The sequence below is a fragment of the Rhodotorula graminis genome (genome assembly GCF_001329695.1).
Source record: "Rhodotorula graminis WP1 unplaced genomic scaffold RHOBAscaffold_18, whole genome shotgun sequence".
Lineage (NCBI taxonomy): Eukaryota > Fungi > Basidiomycota > Microbotryomycetes > Sporidiobolales > Sporidiobolaceae > Rhodotorula > Rhodotorula graminis.
This window is the reverse complement of record NW_017264945.1, coordinates 58,729-75,839: the sequence shown is the minus strand read 5'-3', so window position 1 is coordinate 75,839 and position 17,111 is coordinate 58,729. Positions and strand designations below refer to the sequence as shown.

Genomic DNA, 17,111 nt, shown 5'->3' with positions numbered 1-17,111 from the left:
CATCGTCACGACCTGCCGACCGTCACGAGGCGAGCAGACGGCGTAGTGCTGCGGGAGGCCTCGTGGGCCGAGGCGACGGGCGAACACGAGGTACCAGAGGCCGAGGAGGGGCGCGGCGAAGAGCAGGATGCGCAGGCGGGACGGGCGACTCGGGGTCGACGAGGTGGGGCGGGAGGTGGAGGGTGAGGACGGGGCGGCAGCTGGGGCCGCCGCGGGCGAGTCGGCCTGGCCTTGCCGGCGGCGTCTGAGGCCCATCTCGGGTCGGCAGAGGACCGGGGCGACGAGGTATCGGTGGTGGAGGAGGAGCGGGGAGGAGTTGGCCCGAGTCGTCGCCCTCGACCAGCTTGGCCTGCCAGCGTGCGCTGCTGGAAGAACTGCTCTGCTGCACTCTGCTGCACCAGCCGTGCCCCAGGCGTGCCCTCGTCCGCCCCCGCCTCTCGTCGCCGACCCTCCGCCGCCTCATCAGCAACTCGCTCCTCGCAACGACGGCAAGGTCGACCAGGCCCAGCCCAGTACCTGTGGCCCTCGCAGAACAGCTCCAACGCTGGGGCCTCGACTCGCCCAGGCGCCTCGCAGGCTGGCTGCCTCGCCCCGACCCGCACCTCCTCTCGCAGGTGGGCACCGCTTCATTCGCTCGCACCCGAGCTGAGACGCCTCGGTGGACCAGACGCGAGGGGCGCAAGGCGGGGCGATGCTGTCACGCTCCGATGCTCGCCATCGGCAACCGTCCTGAGCCTGTCGGGACGGTGCCCTGCTCCTCGTCCGGCGCGCGAGTCGCTCCGCCTGGCTCGCTCTCGCTACCCGCTCTGTGGCAGATCTGCGGGCCCAGTGCCCCGATCTACAACCTCGCACAGTCAGCTTGCGCTCTGCCATCGCGCTGCGCTCGACGTTCGCTTTGCTCGCTCGCGCCTCGACCAAGAGGTGAGGGTCGCTGCGGCGTCTCTGCCCCGGCCCGCCTCCCTATGGCATCCACCTGGCACGCTCCTCTGTGTCGAGAATCATTGCTGCGGACCGAGACGTGCCGCAAGACTCGAGAGCCAGGCTGCTGCGTCGTCGTCGAGAGTCTCTATCGCGCCGACGCTCGCTGCGCAGTCGCTCGGGCCTCGTCGCGACAAGGCCCTTTTCGACTTTCTGCCGCGGCCGTTGTGTCGAGCGTCCCTGATCCGCGTATTCTCGACAGTCGAAAGGCTTGCTTAGGCCAATGAGCGTGGCCTGCGACGGCGTCAGCCGACCGTCGCCCCCACCTGCTCTCCCTCCCGAGCGGGTTTCCGCCCTACCGACACTGCGCCGCTCAGTCTCGCGGGTCAGACGAGTCCCTTGTACTCGGCACCGATGCCTGACAAGCATTGGCACCGGCTGTCCGAAGCAGGGAAAGCACTCGCTGAGCGTTCGAGATCCACCGGTCCGAGGGGTCCGGGCGTGCGAACGAAGTGAGCGAAGCGTCCCTGGCCACCTCGCTCGCGAATCGGAACCCGAGTGCGCGCTCTTTCGCTGTCTGCACGCTCAGGTTCGCACCCGCTTGGACGAGGCAGAGCGACCGCAAGCCGCTCGCCGCGCTCTGATTGACATTGCGAAAGCGCGCTCGCTCGGGCCATGCAGCGACAAGGCTGAACCGGGAAGGGCCCGCTCTCTCCGCGGGCGGAGCGAATCCTCGAGCGGCCCGTTTGAAGAGCTCGTTTCATCCTCGACAATGGCAAGGGTGTAGCAGCGCTCTAAGGGAGAGGTGCAACCCATCTTGACGCGGTCGGGCGATGCACACCGACCTGCCGACCGCCGCTCGATCGGAACCGCTCCTTCCCCTTGTCGCGCGGAGGATAGAGCTCCGCCGATAGAAGCATCGCGAGAGGACAGCGAGAGATCCGTGCGCGCCCTGCGCGGCCTCGCACCAGACGTGGTCGAGCTCGAAAGCGAGAGACGGCCCGTGCGTCGCAGCTCGGTCGACGCGAAGCATTTTCGAGTGAACTTGAGGATCGCGCAGCGCGAGTGCTGCTGCCGACCTGCACGACGAAGGACCGCGAAAGCGCTGTCCCGCAGCCGATGCGGTCGAGATATCGCACGCGGCCTGACGTCGGCGAGAAGGGGGGGAACGAAGCCAGCGCAAAGATGGCCAGCGCCGATCGCAAATCTGAGCGCAAGAAGGCCGAGTCATCGGGCAGACACGTCGCGACGCCTTTGCGGTTACCCTCGGTTGACTTGTCGTTTGAGTGAATGCGCCGAGGCCGGTCGCACCAGCACCGTCAGACGCTGCAGTGCGCCGAGCTCTGCAGCCCGTAAGTGCCGGGCCACAGACAGTCGGCCGAGGCCGTCACAAATCCCCCGGACGTGCGCGAGGGTCGCGAGAGCGCGAGAAAGGCGCCGACAGGAGCGGGACCGGCCACTTGAGAAGGTCGACCTCGTCGGTCGCTTTCCGTCGTCTGCACGCCTTTGAGAGCCGGTCAAACGTGCTGAACAGCTTGCTCTCCACCTAGTCGCAATGCGGGCCGAAATGCGAACAGACGAGCGCGCCCCGCAGGAGCAGGACTCGAGCGGACGGCGTGCCGCCAATTCGAGGTCCGTGCGCTCGAGCGAGCGTCCGGTCGGCGTCGCGCACGACTCGGACGTCGTCTGGAGCGGTGTCACTGTGACGAGGCTGACTTGAGAGAGACCCGTACCCATGCAGCAGCAGGCTTGCGCAACTTGTTCCAGCCCGTCAAGCAGCTGGTGAGCTGGTGAGCCGCGCATCTCCCTCCGCTCGACGCCAGGCTGTCCGTACTAACTACGTCGTCAAGCCCCGGCGCGGGAAGTACGTCGAGGCCATGCAAGGGGAAGACGTCCACGGCGGCTGCCTTGCCGACCCGGGAAGGTGAGGCGGGTCGGCGCCCAGCCCTCCCCGCTGATTCCAGCTCTCGCGCAATGTCAACGCCGTCTGCTTTCGGGTCAAAGGCTCGCACACGTCCAGAGCCTCTCGCGTAGAGCCCGGCGAGCCATATGAAAGCCGTAAAGTGATCGTCAGGAGAGGGGTGAACGTTCGGCGGACCGTGCGGCGTCCGAGAGCGACTGAGAGCGGCGAGGACGGTGTTCCGACGAGAGAGGGCTGACGCACTCAAGCTCTGACGCATATGGGGCACAGCAGCTGCGCCTGTCGCAAGGAAATGCGGGACTCGAGCTGGTACGGTAGTAGCTGGCGTCGGCGAACCCGACGCTCTGACCGCGCCTTTTCGCGCTCGACGAGCTCTCGCCGCCGCAGAAAGCGTCGACCGGGACGCCGTGCTTGCCGCGAGCCGGTTCTCGATGAAGCAGAGCTCTGCGGGAGGAAAGTTGGTCTGCGGGAAGACGGAGCCCGCGTCGTGGTCATTGATCCAGGCTCGCTGCTCTCGAGTGCACGGCCACGGCACGCGCAGATCTCGCAATTGACGGCCGGACACGCGGCCAGGTTTCAGCTGCCGACGTCAACGTCGGATGTGTGAGCGACGCGGAACGCTCGGCAGGTGAGAGCGGGCGAACAAAAGGAGCGACGAGGGAGGACAAAGAGACTGCCGCACGAACCGCTCCTCTCACTGGCTCTCAAGGGTGCCATCCAGCGGGCAGCAATCGTCCGTCGACAGAGCAACAGAGCAAGAACCGATGCGGCCAAGAGCGGCGCGGGACGACAGCTGCGAGCGAGGAGAAAGCGAAGGTCGAAGCGCGAGCAGCTCTGCGCGCCGCCCGGTCGTACGTGGCCAGGTCCGCAGCCGCAAAAATAGGGCGCAGTTGGGTGCTCTCGTACGGACGTTGATCCAGCGAGCGCAGCAGCAGAGGCTTGCAACGGGTCGAGCGAGGTGGGCGCGAGCGTCGACGAGTCCGAGGTCGAGGCGAGGTGCGCGAAACCGTGTCGAGCGGGGCGGGCGCAATCGACCACGTTTCGGGAGCGCAACTGTAAGTTACGAGAGCGGCAGTGCCTGGCTTGTGCCTGGAGGGGCGAGGGCCGGAGAGAGAGAGAGAGACTCGCGTGCCGACTTCCCTTCGCGGCAGGCCCAGCGGCGCGCCTCCCTCCCCCTCGCCTCGCCTCCGCCTTGTCGACCGCCTGCGGCTCGTCCCGCCTCGGCTCGCCCTTCTCACTTCGCACCACACGCACTCGCGCACACGCACGCCCGACCCGCACTAGCCAGCAGTGCCGTCTCTTGGGCCCTCGTCGACCTCGCGCCTGCACCGCCGCCGCGAGCCCGTCCCTCGTTCACCGGCCTCGCCCTCATCAGCTGGTCTCGCTCGCCATCTCTCCCGACCCGCAAGCCTCGCACTCGACTCGCACACGCCCACCTGCACATTCTCTTGGACCCACCAGGCGTGAGTTCCCGACCCCTCGTCCCCCCTCTTTGCGCGCCCGCCGCTCCCCTCTCCCTGGGAGTCACCGCTCACCCAGTCGTCCCTTCCTGTTCCAGCGTCCGGTTCACCTCCGCCCGACCTCGTCCAGCCCGCTCTCTCGCCGCACGAGCGCACCCGGCAGCGCCCTCATGAGCCTCTTTGGCTTCATCTCGCCGTTCACCATGCAGGCCCACTTCACCTCGGCCTCGTCGTTCGACGACGGCACGGCCTCGTCCCTGTCCTCGCCCTCGACCTCGTCCCAGTCGTCGTACGCCTCGTCCGACTCGCGCCTCCAGCCGCCCATCGACCCGTCGATCGTCAGCGCCCCCTCGTCCGACGACGACGTCCACTTCTTCCCGGCGCGCTCGCCCTCGCCCCCTCCTTCTGCCGCCGGCTACGAGCCGTGCGCCGCACCCGCACCCGCACCCGCACCCGCACCTGTGCCGGCGCCGGCGCCGGCGGCGCAGCAGCAGACGTCGTTCGCCCAGGCGCAGGCCGCCATGGCCGCCCAGAACTCGAGCCACTCGCAGAACCTCATCGGGCAGGTCATCGACAACTCGAGCCCGCACACGGGCATCTCGCACCTCGAGTTCGTGTCGGTACTCGGCCTCGGCGCGTACGGCGTCGTCTACCTCGCGCGCGACATCGCCGCGCACCCGACGCCCTACCCGACGAGCCGCGCGCACCCAGAACTCGGCCACCTCCCGCTGTACGCCGTCAAGTGCCTCAACAAGGTCGGCCTCGACGTGCGCCAGCGCAACTTCCAGCAGCGCGAGATCAACCTTCACTGGGCCGCGTCCGAGCACCCGAACGTCGCGACCCTGTACAACGTCATCGACGACGAGACGTGCACCTACGTCGTCCTCGAGTTCTGTGACGAGGGCGACCTGTTCGGCATGATCACCGACCGCCAGCGGTACCTGAGCGACGACGACCTCATCCGCCGCGTCTTTCTCCAGATCGTCGACGCCGTCGAGTACTGCCACGCCAAGGACATCTACCACCGCGACCTCAAGCCCGAGAACATCTTGTGCCTCGACGACGGCCAGAAGGTCATGCTCGCCGACTTTGGCCTCGCGACCGGCGAGCGCATGAGCGGCGACTTTGGCTGCGGCTCGACGTTCTACATGTCGCCAGGTGCGTCCTCTCGTCTCGTCCTGCACTATGTTCGTCCCTGACTCTTTCCCCCTGCGTCCGCAGAATGCCAGGGCGGCCTCTTCCAGCGCCTGTCGTCCTACTCGACCCCGCACAACGACATCTGGTCCCTCGGCGTCATCCTCGTCAACCTCACGTGCGGCCGCAACCCGTGGAAGCAGGCGTGCCCCTCGGACGAGACGTTCTGCGCCTACCTCGGCAACCCCGACTTCCTGCGCTCGATCCTCCCCATCTCGGAGCACACCAACCGCATCCTCAAGCGCATCTTTGCGCTCAACCCGCAGGCGCGCATCTCGCTCGCCGACCTCCGCCGCGAGATCCTCAGCGTCGAGACGTTCGTCATGAGCGAGAACGAGCTCCGGCACGCGACGAGGGCGACCAAGGAGGCGGCGCGAGCGTTCGCGGCCAGCGCGGCCGCAAAGGACCCGCGCGAGCTCGAGCGCGAGGCCGAGGACGAGATCGCGCGTGTCACGCCGAGGGCGCAGCGTCGGGCGGACGAGCCGGAGGCTGAGAGGTCGGAGGAGGGGTCCGAGTCGTCGACGCCGTGGCAAAAGGGTGCGCCCACTCTCCCCTTTTTCTCCCGCTCTCTCTCTCCCCCTCGACGGGCGCACAAGACTGACGATGCCATTCCGTCCTACAGCCGAGGGCTTCTCGTCGCCGGCGACCCCGACCCAGCCGGCCCGCAAAACGCCTCTCACCCCTCCCGCAACGCCTCGCCGCGTGCCTCGCGCTCCTCCCACGCCCATCCACCCGGCGCCGCACTCGCCGACGCCCAGGCGCAAGCGCGTCGACGCACCTTCGACGCCGCCGAGCCAAGCTCGTGCCACGTTCGAGGCGTACCGCTCCACGAGCGCCGACGGCGACGACCTTGTCGCGACGCCGCCCTCGCCCATCACGCCGTCATCCCGCCGGCGCACCTCGCCGCGACGATCGCCCAGAACGGCTGCCCGCCAGCTGCCGAGCTCTCGGCGGCGCAAGACGTCGATCGACTCGTCGTCGTCGTCGTCGGGCAACTCGTCCCAGCCGGCGACGCCGACAGGCCTACCGCCGCACGGCTACGCCGGCGCCTCGTCGGCGGTGCCCTACGCCAACAAGGTGCGCATCGCCGGCGAGGACGAGCCCGTGCCCGTGCCGGCTCTGACCGAGCTCTCGCTCGACCAGCCGTGCACGTCGACCTCGTCCACGTCGTCGACCCTGAGCGCCGGCACCAAGGCCGCCTACACGGCGTACTACCCGATCTGGTCCGACGACTGGGCCGACGCGTGTCGGGATCAGCAGGCGTCGTATCACGTCGAGCTCCCGCCACCGGTCGTCCTCCCCGCCGAGATGGACGCGCACGACGAGGAGACGGCCGACTACCAGTTCCCGATGCCGCCGTCGACCGGGTACTACACGCGCATCCCGGCACCTGCCCGAGACGAGCAACTCGTGCACTGAGCGCTGCTCTCCTCGTCACCCTCCCGCCTCATCAACCTCGCCCACGCTCCCTTTACCCATCCCCTGCCTGCACCTCCCCCCCTCTCGCCGTCCCCGTGTCGTATAACTCAAGAGCGTCGTGCCTCGCGCCCCATATTGTCTATTGTCACCGCATGTCGAGCCGTCGTCCCCATACTCGTCGTCGTCGTTTTTTTGCCTCCCCTCGCACTGTTGTCGGCCTCCCAATCGCCTTCGTCTCGACCCTGTACCCCCGCCTGTCCGTGGATCCTCGCTTTTGCGTCGAGCGCACCCCCTTTCCTCGCACTGTCGCATTCCTCGCGCCCGCACTCCTCTAGACGATCTCTTGTATCTCGTCTTGTCGTGACACTTCCCGGCGGAACTCAGTTATCGCTGAAACTTGTCGTTGTCCGTCAGAGTAGCGAGCGGCTGGGACGTGTCGACCGTCGAGAGCGAGAGCGAGAGCGAGCAAGCGAGGGAAGCGCGTTTGAGAAGGTCGCGGGACCGTGCGTCGATGCTCGACAGGCTCGGGGCGCTCGCACACTCTCGAGTACTCGTCTCGAAAGGTCCGTCGAGAGCGTCTCGGGTTCACAAAGACCGCTTCGCAATAGTGAGCTCTCGAGTCGAGCAAAGTCAAAGAATCGAGGTCGAGCGAGACGCAGCGCGCAGCTCTCTCCTTATCGCTGGGACATGTTGTCGTCGGTCACAGGAACGAGCGGCTGGGACCTGTCGACCGCCGAGAGCGAGAGCGAGAGCGAGAGCGAGCAAGCGGGAGGAACGGCGGCGCGAGGCGCGTTTGAGAAGGTCGTGGGTCCGTGCGTCGACTTTCGACGCAGCCGGACTGGCTCGAGCGAGGACGACCTCTCGACGCCGCACATGGCTCGAGCGGTCTGTGTGGGCGCCTGTGAGGTCCTGGCGGCCGGTAGCCTCTCGAGAAGAAGCGACCGGTGCCGCGGCGAGCCAACGAAACCGCGATTTGCCATTGCTTCGTCTCGAGCGGCGCACGCATAAACCTCCTGCCTGCGCCGCGCCTGCAGGGAGACCAGATAGTCTCCCTCTTGAGGTCTGACGGGGCTGGGATCATGTGGCTCGCAGAGCAAGCGGTGGAAGCCAGAGAGGCTCGCTGGCGAGAAGCACAATCTGTCGCGCGCTGACTCTCTCTCTCTCTCTCGCAGAAGCACCTCTGCCCGTTGCCGATGTGCTAGGCCGACTGAAAGATACATTGCAGCTCGGCTCACATCGCAAATTTGGTCTTGGCGACTCGCCGAGACGGGGCCCCGACGACGGCAGTGCTCGGTGGCCGCTCGCCCTCGCGCTCAGGACCGTCGTCGGCGCCGGCCCACTGAAGCACAAGATGCCGTCCGAGTAGGTGCGTGTGCTCGAGAGCGTCGAAGGCGGCCTCGGCGTCTCGCCGGGTCGCAAACTCGAGGAAGGCGAACCCGCGCGTCTTGTTGTCCATCTTGCGCGGCAAGCGCACAGACTTGAGCGTGCCGTAGGTCCTGCAGGTCGACGGGGAGGTGCGGGTGGGGTAGGGGAGAGAGAGAGTCAGGGCCGGGAAGGTGCAGGACAGGAGAGAGGCTTCGCTCGACGCACCCAAAGAGCTGCCGAAGATCGGCCCGCGTGGCCTCGAACGGCACGTTCTTGACGAGCAACTTGGTCGACGTCTCCTTGGCACCTGCGCTCGGCGCCGTGGTGGCGGCTCGGTCGGCGTTGCGCTGCGCGAAGCGGACGTCGAGCGCGTGGCCGTCGAGGACGTAACCTTGACGGGCGTCTTTGGCGGCGGCGGCCGCCGCCGCCGTGCGGAACCCGACAAAGCCGAAGCCCATGCTGAGGGTACGACCGGGCTGGGCCGGGTCCGACTTGGTCTGGACTCGGGCGAACACGACGTCCGGGAACGCGTCGAAGGCGGTCTTGAGGCGAGGCGTCGTCGTGGCAAAGTTGAGGTTCTTGACGAACAGCGTCGCGGCCGCGCTCTGCGCAGAATCGTCTCCCTCGGGCGGATCGACTCGGGTTGCGGCTCGAGCGGCCGTGACGGGCAGGGCTGCGACCTCGCTCCTCGGGCCGGGCTCGCCCTCGGACGCGAAGATGGCGGCCGGCGCCTTCTCGAGGTACAGGACGCTGCCCGAGAACTGCTTGTACACGAGCGCGCGCCATGCTGCTGCTGCTGCCGCGGCGTCCTCGAGCTCGACGACGGCGATGAGGCCGGACGGGGGCACGAGAAGTCGGCGAATGGCGCCGTGCGGGGCAAAGAGCGAGTGCAGCGACGCGGCGGACGTGCCGTACGGGAGGTTCTTGACGAGGATGCAGGTCGACGAGCGCGGGCCCGGCCGCGAAAAGGCGGCGACGTTGACATTTTCCTGCTCGGGGCCTCGTAGTCAGTGACGGTACGACACAGGGCCCGACGCAGGGACACAGGAGGGAAACTCACATCCTCGAAGTAGCGCTTGGTCTCGGCAAGCGTGTGCGCCTCGGCGAGGGCGACCTTGACGGCGGGGTCGCTCGCCGCGGGATCGAGCAGGACGGATTTCGAGATGCCGAGTCGGTCTGCGACAGCCGACAGGGCGGCATCGGTCTGTGTGTGGGACCTTCGTCAGGTCACTGGAAAGAGGCGACGAGGGACAAAGAGGAGGAAGGCGACGAGGGACGAGAAGGAGAAGGTGGGACGCACGTTGAGGTAGAGAGCGCCCCAGCTGAACGACTGGCCGGCCGACTGCTTGCGACGTTCGAGACGGTCCTCCTTGAGCGTCGCCGAGCGTCCTGCAGGCTCGGCTCGCTCGCCGCGACCGATCGCCGGGAGGATGTGGAGCAGGCGGCCCTGGAAAGTCGTGCCGTCGAGGGCGTCGAACGCGGCGAGCGCGTCGGGAGCTTTGCCGAACTTGACGTAGGCGAGCCCTTTTGGCGTGGAGGTGCGCTTGTCGACGGGGATGTGCACCTGCGGGAAAATAGGTCAACAGCTGAACGTGAGGGTGTTGGGGGAGAAGAGGGAAGGCAACGGGCGCACCTGCTCGACGGGACCATGGGCGCCAAACAGCTGCTCGAGATCTTGAGTCGTGGCGGTGAACGGCAGGTTGCGCACAAAGAGGCGCGCCGTGTCGAGGATCGTCTCTCGAGCGGGCGCGTCTCCCGACGAAGGCGACGCTTGCTGCGAGACACAGGCAGAGGCGATGTCAGTTTCGGGACGCGGTCGTCGGCCTCGACTTGGGTAAAGGGGACTCGCCTCGACTGCAGATGCCGGCGCTTGATCGCTGAGCGCGGCGGCGACGGATCCGGGCCCGTCGGCGTCTTCTTGTTGCCAGAGCGGGTCCTGCTGGGCAAGCTCGAGCACAGGGCCCTCGGCGTCGTCGACGTCGTCGATGCGGCGCTTCATGCGGCGGGCGAGGTAGTCGGCGTCGCTCAGCTCGGCGTTGCCTGCCGCGCCGTCGTCGACGACGACGTCGGGGAGGACGACTGGCTCGCTCGGGGACGCGGCGATCGGGGCATTCGGGCGCTGACCATGTTGCGGAGGCGGCGACAGGTGTACAGGTGCGGCATCATGCTCTTGGGCGGGAGCGGCGGCTCGCGAGACGTCGACAGGAGCGGGCTCGGCGTGAGGGCGTGCGGGCGCCATGACGGCCATGAACTCGTTGAAGCGGTCGTCGCGCGGTGTCGACTGCTGAGGCTCGTCGGTACGCTTGAGGCGCTTGGCGGGACGGGGTGCATCGCGGGTCTGCGGGCGGGAGGGAGGTCAGGTCGAGGACGGAGACGAGGGGTCGAGGGTGAGGATGGGAGGGAGAGAGAGAGAGGGGAAACGATGGACGCACGTCCTTGGCCCAGTCGGCCTTGATGCGTGCCCCGCCGCGATCGCCTGCGACCCATGCGCCGACAGCCCAGCGGCGGACGCGGTCTGCGTCGGCGGACGACTTGAAGCCTGCGAAGGCGATGCAGCGCGACGAGCCGTTTGGGCGCGAGAGGACCTTGAGGTCGGTGATGCCCGGTGGGGCAGGCGGGCAGGCCACGAGGTGCTCGCGGAGGTGGTGGGCGGCGACGGACGGGTGGAGGTTGGTGATGAGGAGCCGAGTCGGCTCGGCGGCGGCGGCGGCGGCGGACGCGCGTGGTGATGGTGGCTGCATGGCTGTGCGAGTCGTGCGAGCGAGTCCTGGGCGTGGCGGAGACGCTGGACGAGCGAGAGAAGCGGGCGAGCGAGTGAGGGCTGAGCCCAAGCTGAGCTGCAGAGTGCACCGCCTCGCTCTCACTCTCTCCCTGTCGCTCAGGCTCGGTACTGCAACACGCTGCACGCTTCTCTCGACTCTCGCTCGGCTCGCGCGAGACATGCACAGCGCACAGCCGTCGATGCAGCTCAACCGCTCCCCGCCTCACTTGGCCTTCTTCTTGCTCCGCCGCTTCTTGGCCTTGGCCGCCGCCTCGTCTGGCCCCTCGCCTCCACCTCGAGCTGTCGCACTCGACGCCTGCACTCCCGCGGCCGCCGGGACCGGACCTGGGCGCTCGGTCGACTCGCTCGCCATCGGGGCCGGTGCCGAGGGCGACGACGGGCGGCGCTGGTTCTGGTACTGGCGGAGCAGGGCGCGGTTGAGGGCGTCGAACCGGTTCAGGTAGGTCGTCGACCGCGTCTTGAACGTGAGGCACTGTTGGTCGGAGCAAGGGTCAGTGAGCGGCCTCGACCGAGCGGGCGAGGCGACCAGAGGCAACTCGCCTTGGCATCGTTGGTGACCTTGAAGACGACGAGGCCGACTTGATGGCGCCACCGGATGCACGCGCGCGTCTGTCGACCACCGAGTGGGTCAGCGCGGCGGCGGGCGGGGGAGGGGCAAGGAGGGGGAGGGAGGTCGAGGGACAGAGACGGGACGGGGGGCGCACAGGGTGGTCCGAATCGCGACAGAGGGTACTGCACGCCTCCTTGAAGCGGTCCCAGTCGCGGTAGAGCATGCCCTGTCCGGCTGAGGGCTCTTGAGCTGACGAGGTGCCGAGAGGACGAGGACGAGGGCGAGAGCGGGTGTCGGTTGCGCGCAGCTGTTGGGGGTCGCTGGGCTCAAGGCGGGGCACGGAGCTGGGCCGGCAGTGCCAGAGCGCAAGGTGGATGGAGAGAGAGGGACGGCTGCCGCTCGTCGGACCAGATGAGACCAGACTGCTTCGCTCGTCTCAACCTCGCCCGGCCTTGGGTTGTGGACCAGCGTGCTTCCGCCCAGGCCGCCGTACCATGCTTGCTGGCCTCGCGTCACCCGCCAACGCAACCGTGCCCGAGCCGTCGCCGCCGTCCTCCTCCGCCGACAGCTCTGTCGCCGCCTCGAGTCGGCCACCATCTGCTCGCACGCCGTGGCTCGATGCCTGCTCTCGACTCGATGCCACCAACCCGCTCGTCGTCGGCACCGCCACCGCTCTCGCGCTCGCGCTCGGCTCCAGAGTGTGGCACCGCTTCGGGCGCCGCATCCGCACCGTCGACGACCTCACCCCGGCCGACTTGAGCCCGACCCGGCTGCGCGGCACTGTAACCAGGTGCGCACACCTCTCTCTCTTTCTCTTCTGCCCCCGGCGCGCCTCAGCTCGCCCCCCTCCCTCGTGCAGCGTGGGCGACGCCGATGGCTTTCGCCTGTTCCACCGTCCCTTCCTGCGGCCCTGGCTGCGCCCGCCAACTTCTAGAGCCGGTGCGCACACCTTCTACTCGCCCCCTACCTCGCGGTGTCTGGTCCTGACTGTCCTCCCGCCCGCCAGGTCTCAAGGGCGAAACCTTGTCGGTCAGGCTCGCCGGCGTCGACGCTCCAGAGGTGCGTCCCCCCGACCCTCGACCACTCGAGCCCCGTCGCCCCTGACACGCTCGACGCACCAGATGGCCCATTTCGGCAAGGCGGCCCAGCCCTTCTCGGGCGAAGCCTTTGACCTGTTGAGCCCTCTGTCGACCGACCCTCCTCACCCGACCCGGACCACGTCCTCACCCTCCCTTCCTGCTGCAGCCTGAGCGCCATGTGCGTCGGCAAACGAGTGCGCGTCGAGCTCTTTCAGAAGGACCGCTACGGGCGCGTCGTCGGCATGGCGTACGTGCGCCCTTTCCCGTACCTGCGCCAGCGCAACCTTTCCGAGGTCCTCCTCAAGGCCGGCCGTGCGTCACACGTCTCTCGACTCTTTCCCTCTCGGCGACTCACACGCACTGACTGGGTCCCTCTCGCAGTCGCGACCGTCTACGAGCAAGCTGGCGCCGTTCACGGAGGACAGCTCGACCGGTTTCGAGCAGTCGAAGCGGCAGCGCGGTGCGTCCGACCGTTCCTCCTCCTTGGTCACGGTATCGTCGCCGAGCAGGTGGGAGCTCACCCGTCGTCGCACGCACGCAGCGCTCGCAGGGTGGGCATGTGGGCGCAGGCGGCGAGCGAGTTGGAGAGCCCGGCGGCGTACAAAGCGCGGCTTCGGAGCGGCGAGCCGAATCGCAAGTTGTAGCAGTTGTGCAGCGCGTTTGTTCACACCTGTCCGTCTGAGTCTGTGTCTGCTGCCTCGCAGCGAGCGAGAGAATCGCGAGACGTCGCCCTCGTCGTGTGAGGCGGGCGGCCACCGCTCTCCCCACCTCGAGCCTCGCTCTCCTCGCTTCATCGGTCCTACGTCCTCGACCGTCTCGGCACTTGCCCAAGCCCTCTCATGGTGCGTCGACCGCCCGCAATCGGTCGGTCCACCTCGCCTCGCCTCGCCCGCCTCGCGCTCACCCTCCTCGCTCGCGGCACCGCAGAGCACCGTCAGCAAGAGCGCCAAAGAGGCGCGGCTCCGCGAGTTTGTCGAGATCACCGGTGCAACGTGCGTCGACCGCCCACTCCCTTCTGCCCATCTCGCCGAGCTGACCTCCCTCGTCCCTCCTCGACCTTGCGCAGAACGGCCGACGCGACGAGGTTCCTCAAGGCCGCGTCCTGGCGACTCGACAACGCGATGGACGCCTTCTTCAGCGATCCTCGGGCCGGCGCAGCCACCTCGGCGACCACGGCCGCGAGCAACGCCACGCTCGCTCGCAACCTCGACGCCGTCTGGGCGGTGTACCACGGTCCGTCTCGGCTCCCCTCTCGTCCCTCTCAGCCAGCCGCACCGAGCTGACACGGCCCCACACAGATCCAGCTACGCCAGACGAGATCGGCATGGACGGCACGATGCAGTACTGCCGCGACCTCGGCGTCGACCCGGAGGACGTCGTCTTCCTCGCGCTCGCCTGGTTCACCAAAGCGCCGACGATGGGTCGGTTCTCGCGCCGCAGCTGGACCGAGGCGTGGCAAGCAGTCGGGTGAGCCCGCGCACCGTCCCCTCGCGACTCGTTCACCCGAGCGTCGGGCTGACCCAGCTTGTCCTCGCGCGCAGGTGCGACTCGATCGAGCGCCAGAAGCAGTACGTCGCAAAGCTTCAGGAGCAGGTGCGGGACCCGACGACCTTCAAGCGCATCTACAACTTTGCCTTCGACTACGCCAAGGCAGAAGGGCAAAAGAGCCTGCGTGCGTCCCCCTCTCCCTCCCACCCTGCGCCCGTCACTGACGTCCGCCCTTGCGCGTGCGCAGAGTTCGACATCGCGCGCGAGTTGTGGAACCTCCTCATCCCTCTCGATCCCGACTCGACGTTCCCGGCTCGACACTTGGCCCAGTGGCTCGCGTTCCTCGAGGGCAAGGGCGGGCGAGCGGTCTCGCGCGACACCTGGAGCCTCGTGCGTCTCTCGTTCTCTCTCTTTCTCTCTCTCTTGTTGTCGAGCATCCCTGACTCGCCTCTCGTCCCGCCGCACGTGCACAGTTTCTCGACTTTGCGCGGTCCGTCGACGAGTCTTTCTCGAACTACGACGAGGAAGGTGAGCCTTGCAGTCCGCCTCTGCTCTCGTCGACCGGCACGAGGTCGCACAGGGACTGACGACCGACTCGAAACAGCGGCATGGCCTTCTCTCATCGACGACTTTGTACAGAGCGTGTGTAGATCTTGAGAGAGAGATGCAACGCGGTCTTTCTCATTTCAAGACGGCCCGCCACGCCTCCTGGACCGGGACCCGGCTCCCCAAGCGCTCGCAGAGGAGGAAAGCGCCGCTCAGTTTGCGGTTGAGGCTGTACGTCTCCTCGGGAGGAGGCCTGAGGCGGTGCTTGAGCATGACGGGGATCTGGGCGCGGATCTTGGCCGTGATGGGCGGGCCGAGGTCGCCGAACGGGAACGGCGAGGGCGACGACGGACGGAACGGCGTCGCGAGCGCAAAGAGCGAGTCGAGGTGCGCGTCGAGCATGACCTGCGGGAAACGTGGACGACAGTGTCAGTTCGGGTTCGGGCACTGTTGGTCAGGGAGAGAGAGAGAGACGCGGGGGACGGACCTCGTTCTCGTCGCCTGAGAGGTACCCGAGCTCGCGAGAGAAGCGCAAGGCGGCCTCGCGGTCCTCGTCGACAGCTGCCCGGAGCAGGCCCTCGTAGAGCGACATGAACGCGTCCGAGTACTCGCGGGTGGCGCCAAAGTCGATGAGCTCGAGCTGCACGGGCAAGAGGGGCAAAAAAAGGTTGGCGTTTGTCGACGGCGAGGAAGGTCGACGAGGAGGGCAAGAGGGGCAGAGGGGGAGGACCGCGAGGGCGCACCTTGTTCGACTGGGCGTTGTAGAGAAAGTTGCTCCAGTTGGGGTCGGTCTGCATGAGCCGAAAGTCGAACAGCTCGTGCATGCAGAGCTGGATGATGCGCGTGCCGATCTGGAACGGGGCGAGGGGCAAGGGGGTCAGTGCACGCCCGACCGACCTTGGAGGCCTCGACCGTGAGGAAAGAGGAACGTGACGAGCTCACCAGGTCTCGTGCCGGCTGGTCCAAGTCGAGGACGTCCTTGAGCGGGCGGCCCGTCATCATCTCGGTCGTGAGGACCATGGGCCCGCTCAGCTCGCCGACGACGCGCGGGACGTCAAAGTCGGCGCGCAGCGGCGAGTTGACGATGGCGTGGCGCATGCGGCGGCCGCACTCGGCCTCGCGGACATAGTCGCACTCGTCGTCGAGCTCGCGCCCGAGGACGCGCAGCGTGTTGTCGAGGTACAGGCCGCGTGGCAGGGCGGCGCTCGCGAGCAGCAGCCAGCGCAAGGTGGCGAGGTCGCTCGTGATCGACTCGCGGACGCCCGGGAACTGGACCTTGACGGCGAGACGCTCGACGCCCGGGTACTGCTCGGCGAGGGGCGAGGTCGGCGAGAGCGTGGCGGCGTGCACTTGGCCGATCGAGGCGGCGGCGAACGGGCGCAGGTCAAAGTCGTCAAAGTGGGACCGCCAGTCGGCGCCGAGCGTGTCGACGAGGACCTTCTGCGGACGCACAGACGCAGGGCCGGTCAGGGCCGCTTCTAGGCATCGGCGAGCGAGGCGAGAGGAGGGAAGAGGAAGACGCTGCGACGAACCTCGGTCTGCCACTCGGGCATGTAGTTGGCGCTGTTCTGGACACGCTGCAGGATGGCCTCGAGCTGCGGCGGTAGCTGCTTGGTGTCTATCGACGGGCGGCGACGAGGGTGAGTTAGGCTCGTTGAGGGGGTCCGAGAGCGATCGAGAGCTGGCGAGCGCGGGCGCACCTTGGATGCTGAGGAACTGTCCGAGCTTGAGGGCGGCGCCACGCATCTTTGCGAGTTTGGCGACGAGGCGCTCGAGGTTGGCCTCGCTCATGAGGAGCGAGCGCGAGGCCGACGACGGCTCTCGGCCGGTGCGCCGCACGGCCTCGCTGGCCATGCCCCAGCCCAAGCTCGCGGCGAGCCCTGTCGGGAGGGACAAAGGTGCGTGAGCTGACGATGCGGGCGGGTTCGACGGGCGGGACGAGAGAGAGGGCGCGACGCACCTCCATAGTGAAAGAGGCGGCCGACACGGGACGCAGGGACGCGCGAGGTGGTGGGCGTGTGTTGCTGCTGCGAGGCGGTGACGACGGTGAGCCCTGGGGGCAACGCAGGGAAAGACGAGCGAGGCGGACGCACTTGAGCTGGCGCAGCAGCGGCCGGGTCGAGGTTGTCGGGCGACAGGACGGGCCCGAGGTCGGGCACGGCGACGGCCGGGCTTGAAGATGGCGGCGTGACGGACGAGTCGTGAGCATCGACTGGAGCGGGATCGCGGGTTGCCGACTCGACGGCGGCGGTGGCGGCGGCGGCGACAGGAGGAAGAGGGGCAGGAGGAGGAGGAGGGGGAGGCGGGGTCGAGTCGGCGGCGGCGGGGAGAGGGGGAGTGGACGGGTGTGGGTCGGTGTTGATGTCGGCGTGGGTGCGGTCGAGGTGAT

At 67.9% G+C, this 17,111-nt stretch overlaps 5 protein-coding genes across 5 annotated transcripts; 2 read left to right on the top strand and 3 right to left on the bottom strand.

The window, feature by feature from the left end:
• Positions 1–4,820: 4,820 nt before the first annotated feature.
• Positions 4,821–5,822, top strand: RHOBADRAFT_18801 (uncharacterized protein; the record flags this gene model as incomplete). The annotated part of the gene is made up of 2 exons (XM_018412448.1): positions 4,821–5,457; positions 5,521–5,822. Coding segments are annotated over 2 exons (939 nt in total), but the record flags the coding sequence as incomplete, so codon positions are not given.
• Positions 5,823–8,109: 2,287 nt separating this feature from the next.
• On the bottom strand, positions 8,110–10,317 carry RHOBADRAFT_30485 (uncharacterized protein). The gene is made up of 6 exons (XM_018412911.1): positions 10,127–10,317; positions 9,911–10,051; positions 9,578–9,841; positions 9,338–9,481; positions 8,503–9,266; positions 8,110–8,408 (listed from the first exon to the last, which is right to left on the bottom strand). Exons 1-6 carry the CDS (start codon positions 10,274–10,276, stop codon positions 8,144–8,146), a joined length of 1,728 nt encoding a protein of 575 aa, XP_018267919.1. The 5' UTR covers positions 10,277–10,317; the 3' UTR covers positions 8,110–8,143.
• An 897-nt stretch (positions 10,318–11,214) lies between these two features.
• Positions 11,215–11,962, bottom strand: RHOBADRAFT_56256 (uncharacterized protein). The gene is made up of 3 exons (XM_018418264.1): positions 11,764–11,962; positions 11,600–11,668; positions 11,215–11,531 (listed from the first exon to the last, which is right to left on the bottom strand). Exons 1-3 carry the CDS (start codon positions 11,830–11,832, stop codon positions 11,262–11,264), a joined length of 408 nt encoding a protein of 135 aa, XP_018267918.1. The 5' UTR covers positions 11,833–11,962; the 3' UTR covers positions 11,215–11,261.
• Positions 11,963–13,483: 1,521 nt separating this feature from the next.
• On the top strand, positions 13,484–14,865 carry RHOBADRAFT_67001 (uncharacterized protein). The gene is made up of 8 exons (XM_018419145.1): positions 13,484–13,530; positions 13,616–13,680; positions 13,755–13,921; positions 13,987–14,155; positions 14,230–14,360; positions 14,424–14,566; positions 14,650–14,716; positions 14,781–14,865. The coding sequence occupies exons 1-8, from the start codon at positions 13,528–13,530 to the stop codon at positions 14,831–14,833; spliced, it is 798 nt and encodes a 265-aa protein (XP_018267917.1). The 5' UTR covers positions 13,484–13,527; the 3' UTR covers positions 14,834–14,865.
• Positions 14,858–16,728, bottom strand: RHOBADRAFT_18737 (uncharacterized protein; the record flags this gene model as incomplete). The annotated part of the gene is made up of 7 exons (XM_018412445.1): positions 14,858–15,127; positions 15,210–15,362; positions 15,466–15,573; positions 15,665–16,162; positions 16,255–16,340; positions 16,423–16,602; positions 16,683–16,728. Coding segments are annotated over 7 exons (1,341 nt in total), but the record flags the coding sequence as incomplete, so codon positions are not given.
• Positions 16,729–17,111: the final 383 nt, after the last annotated feature.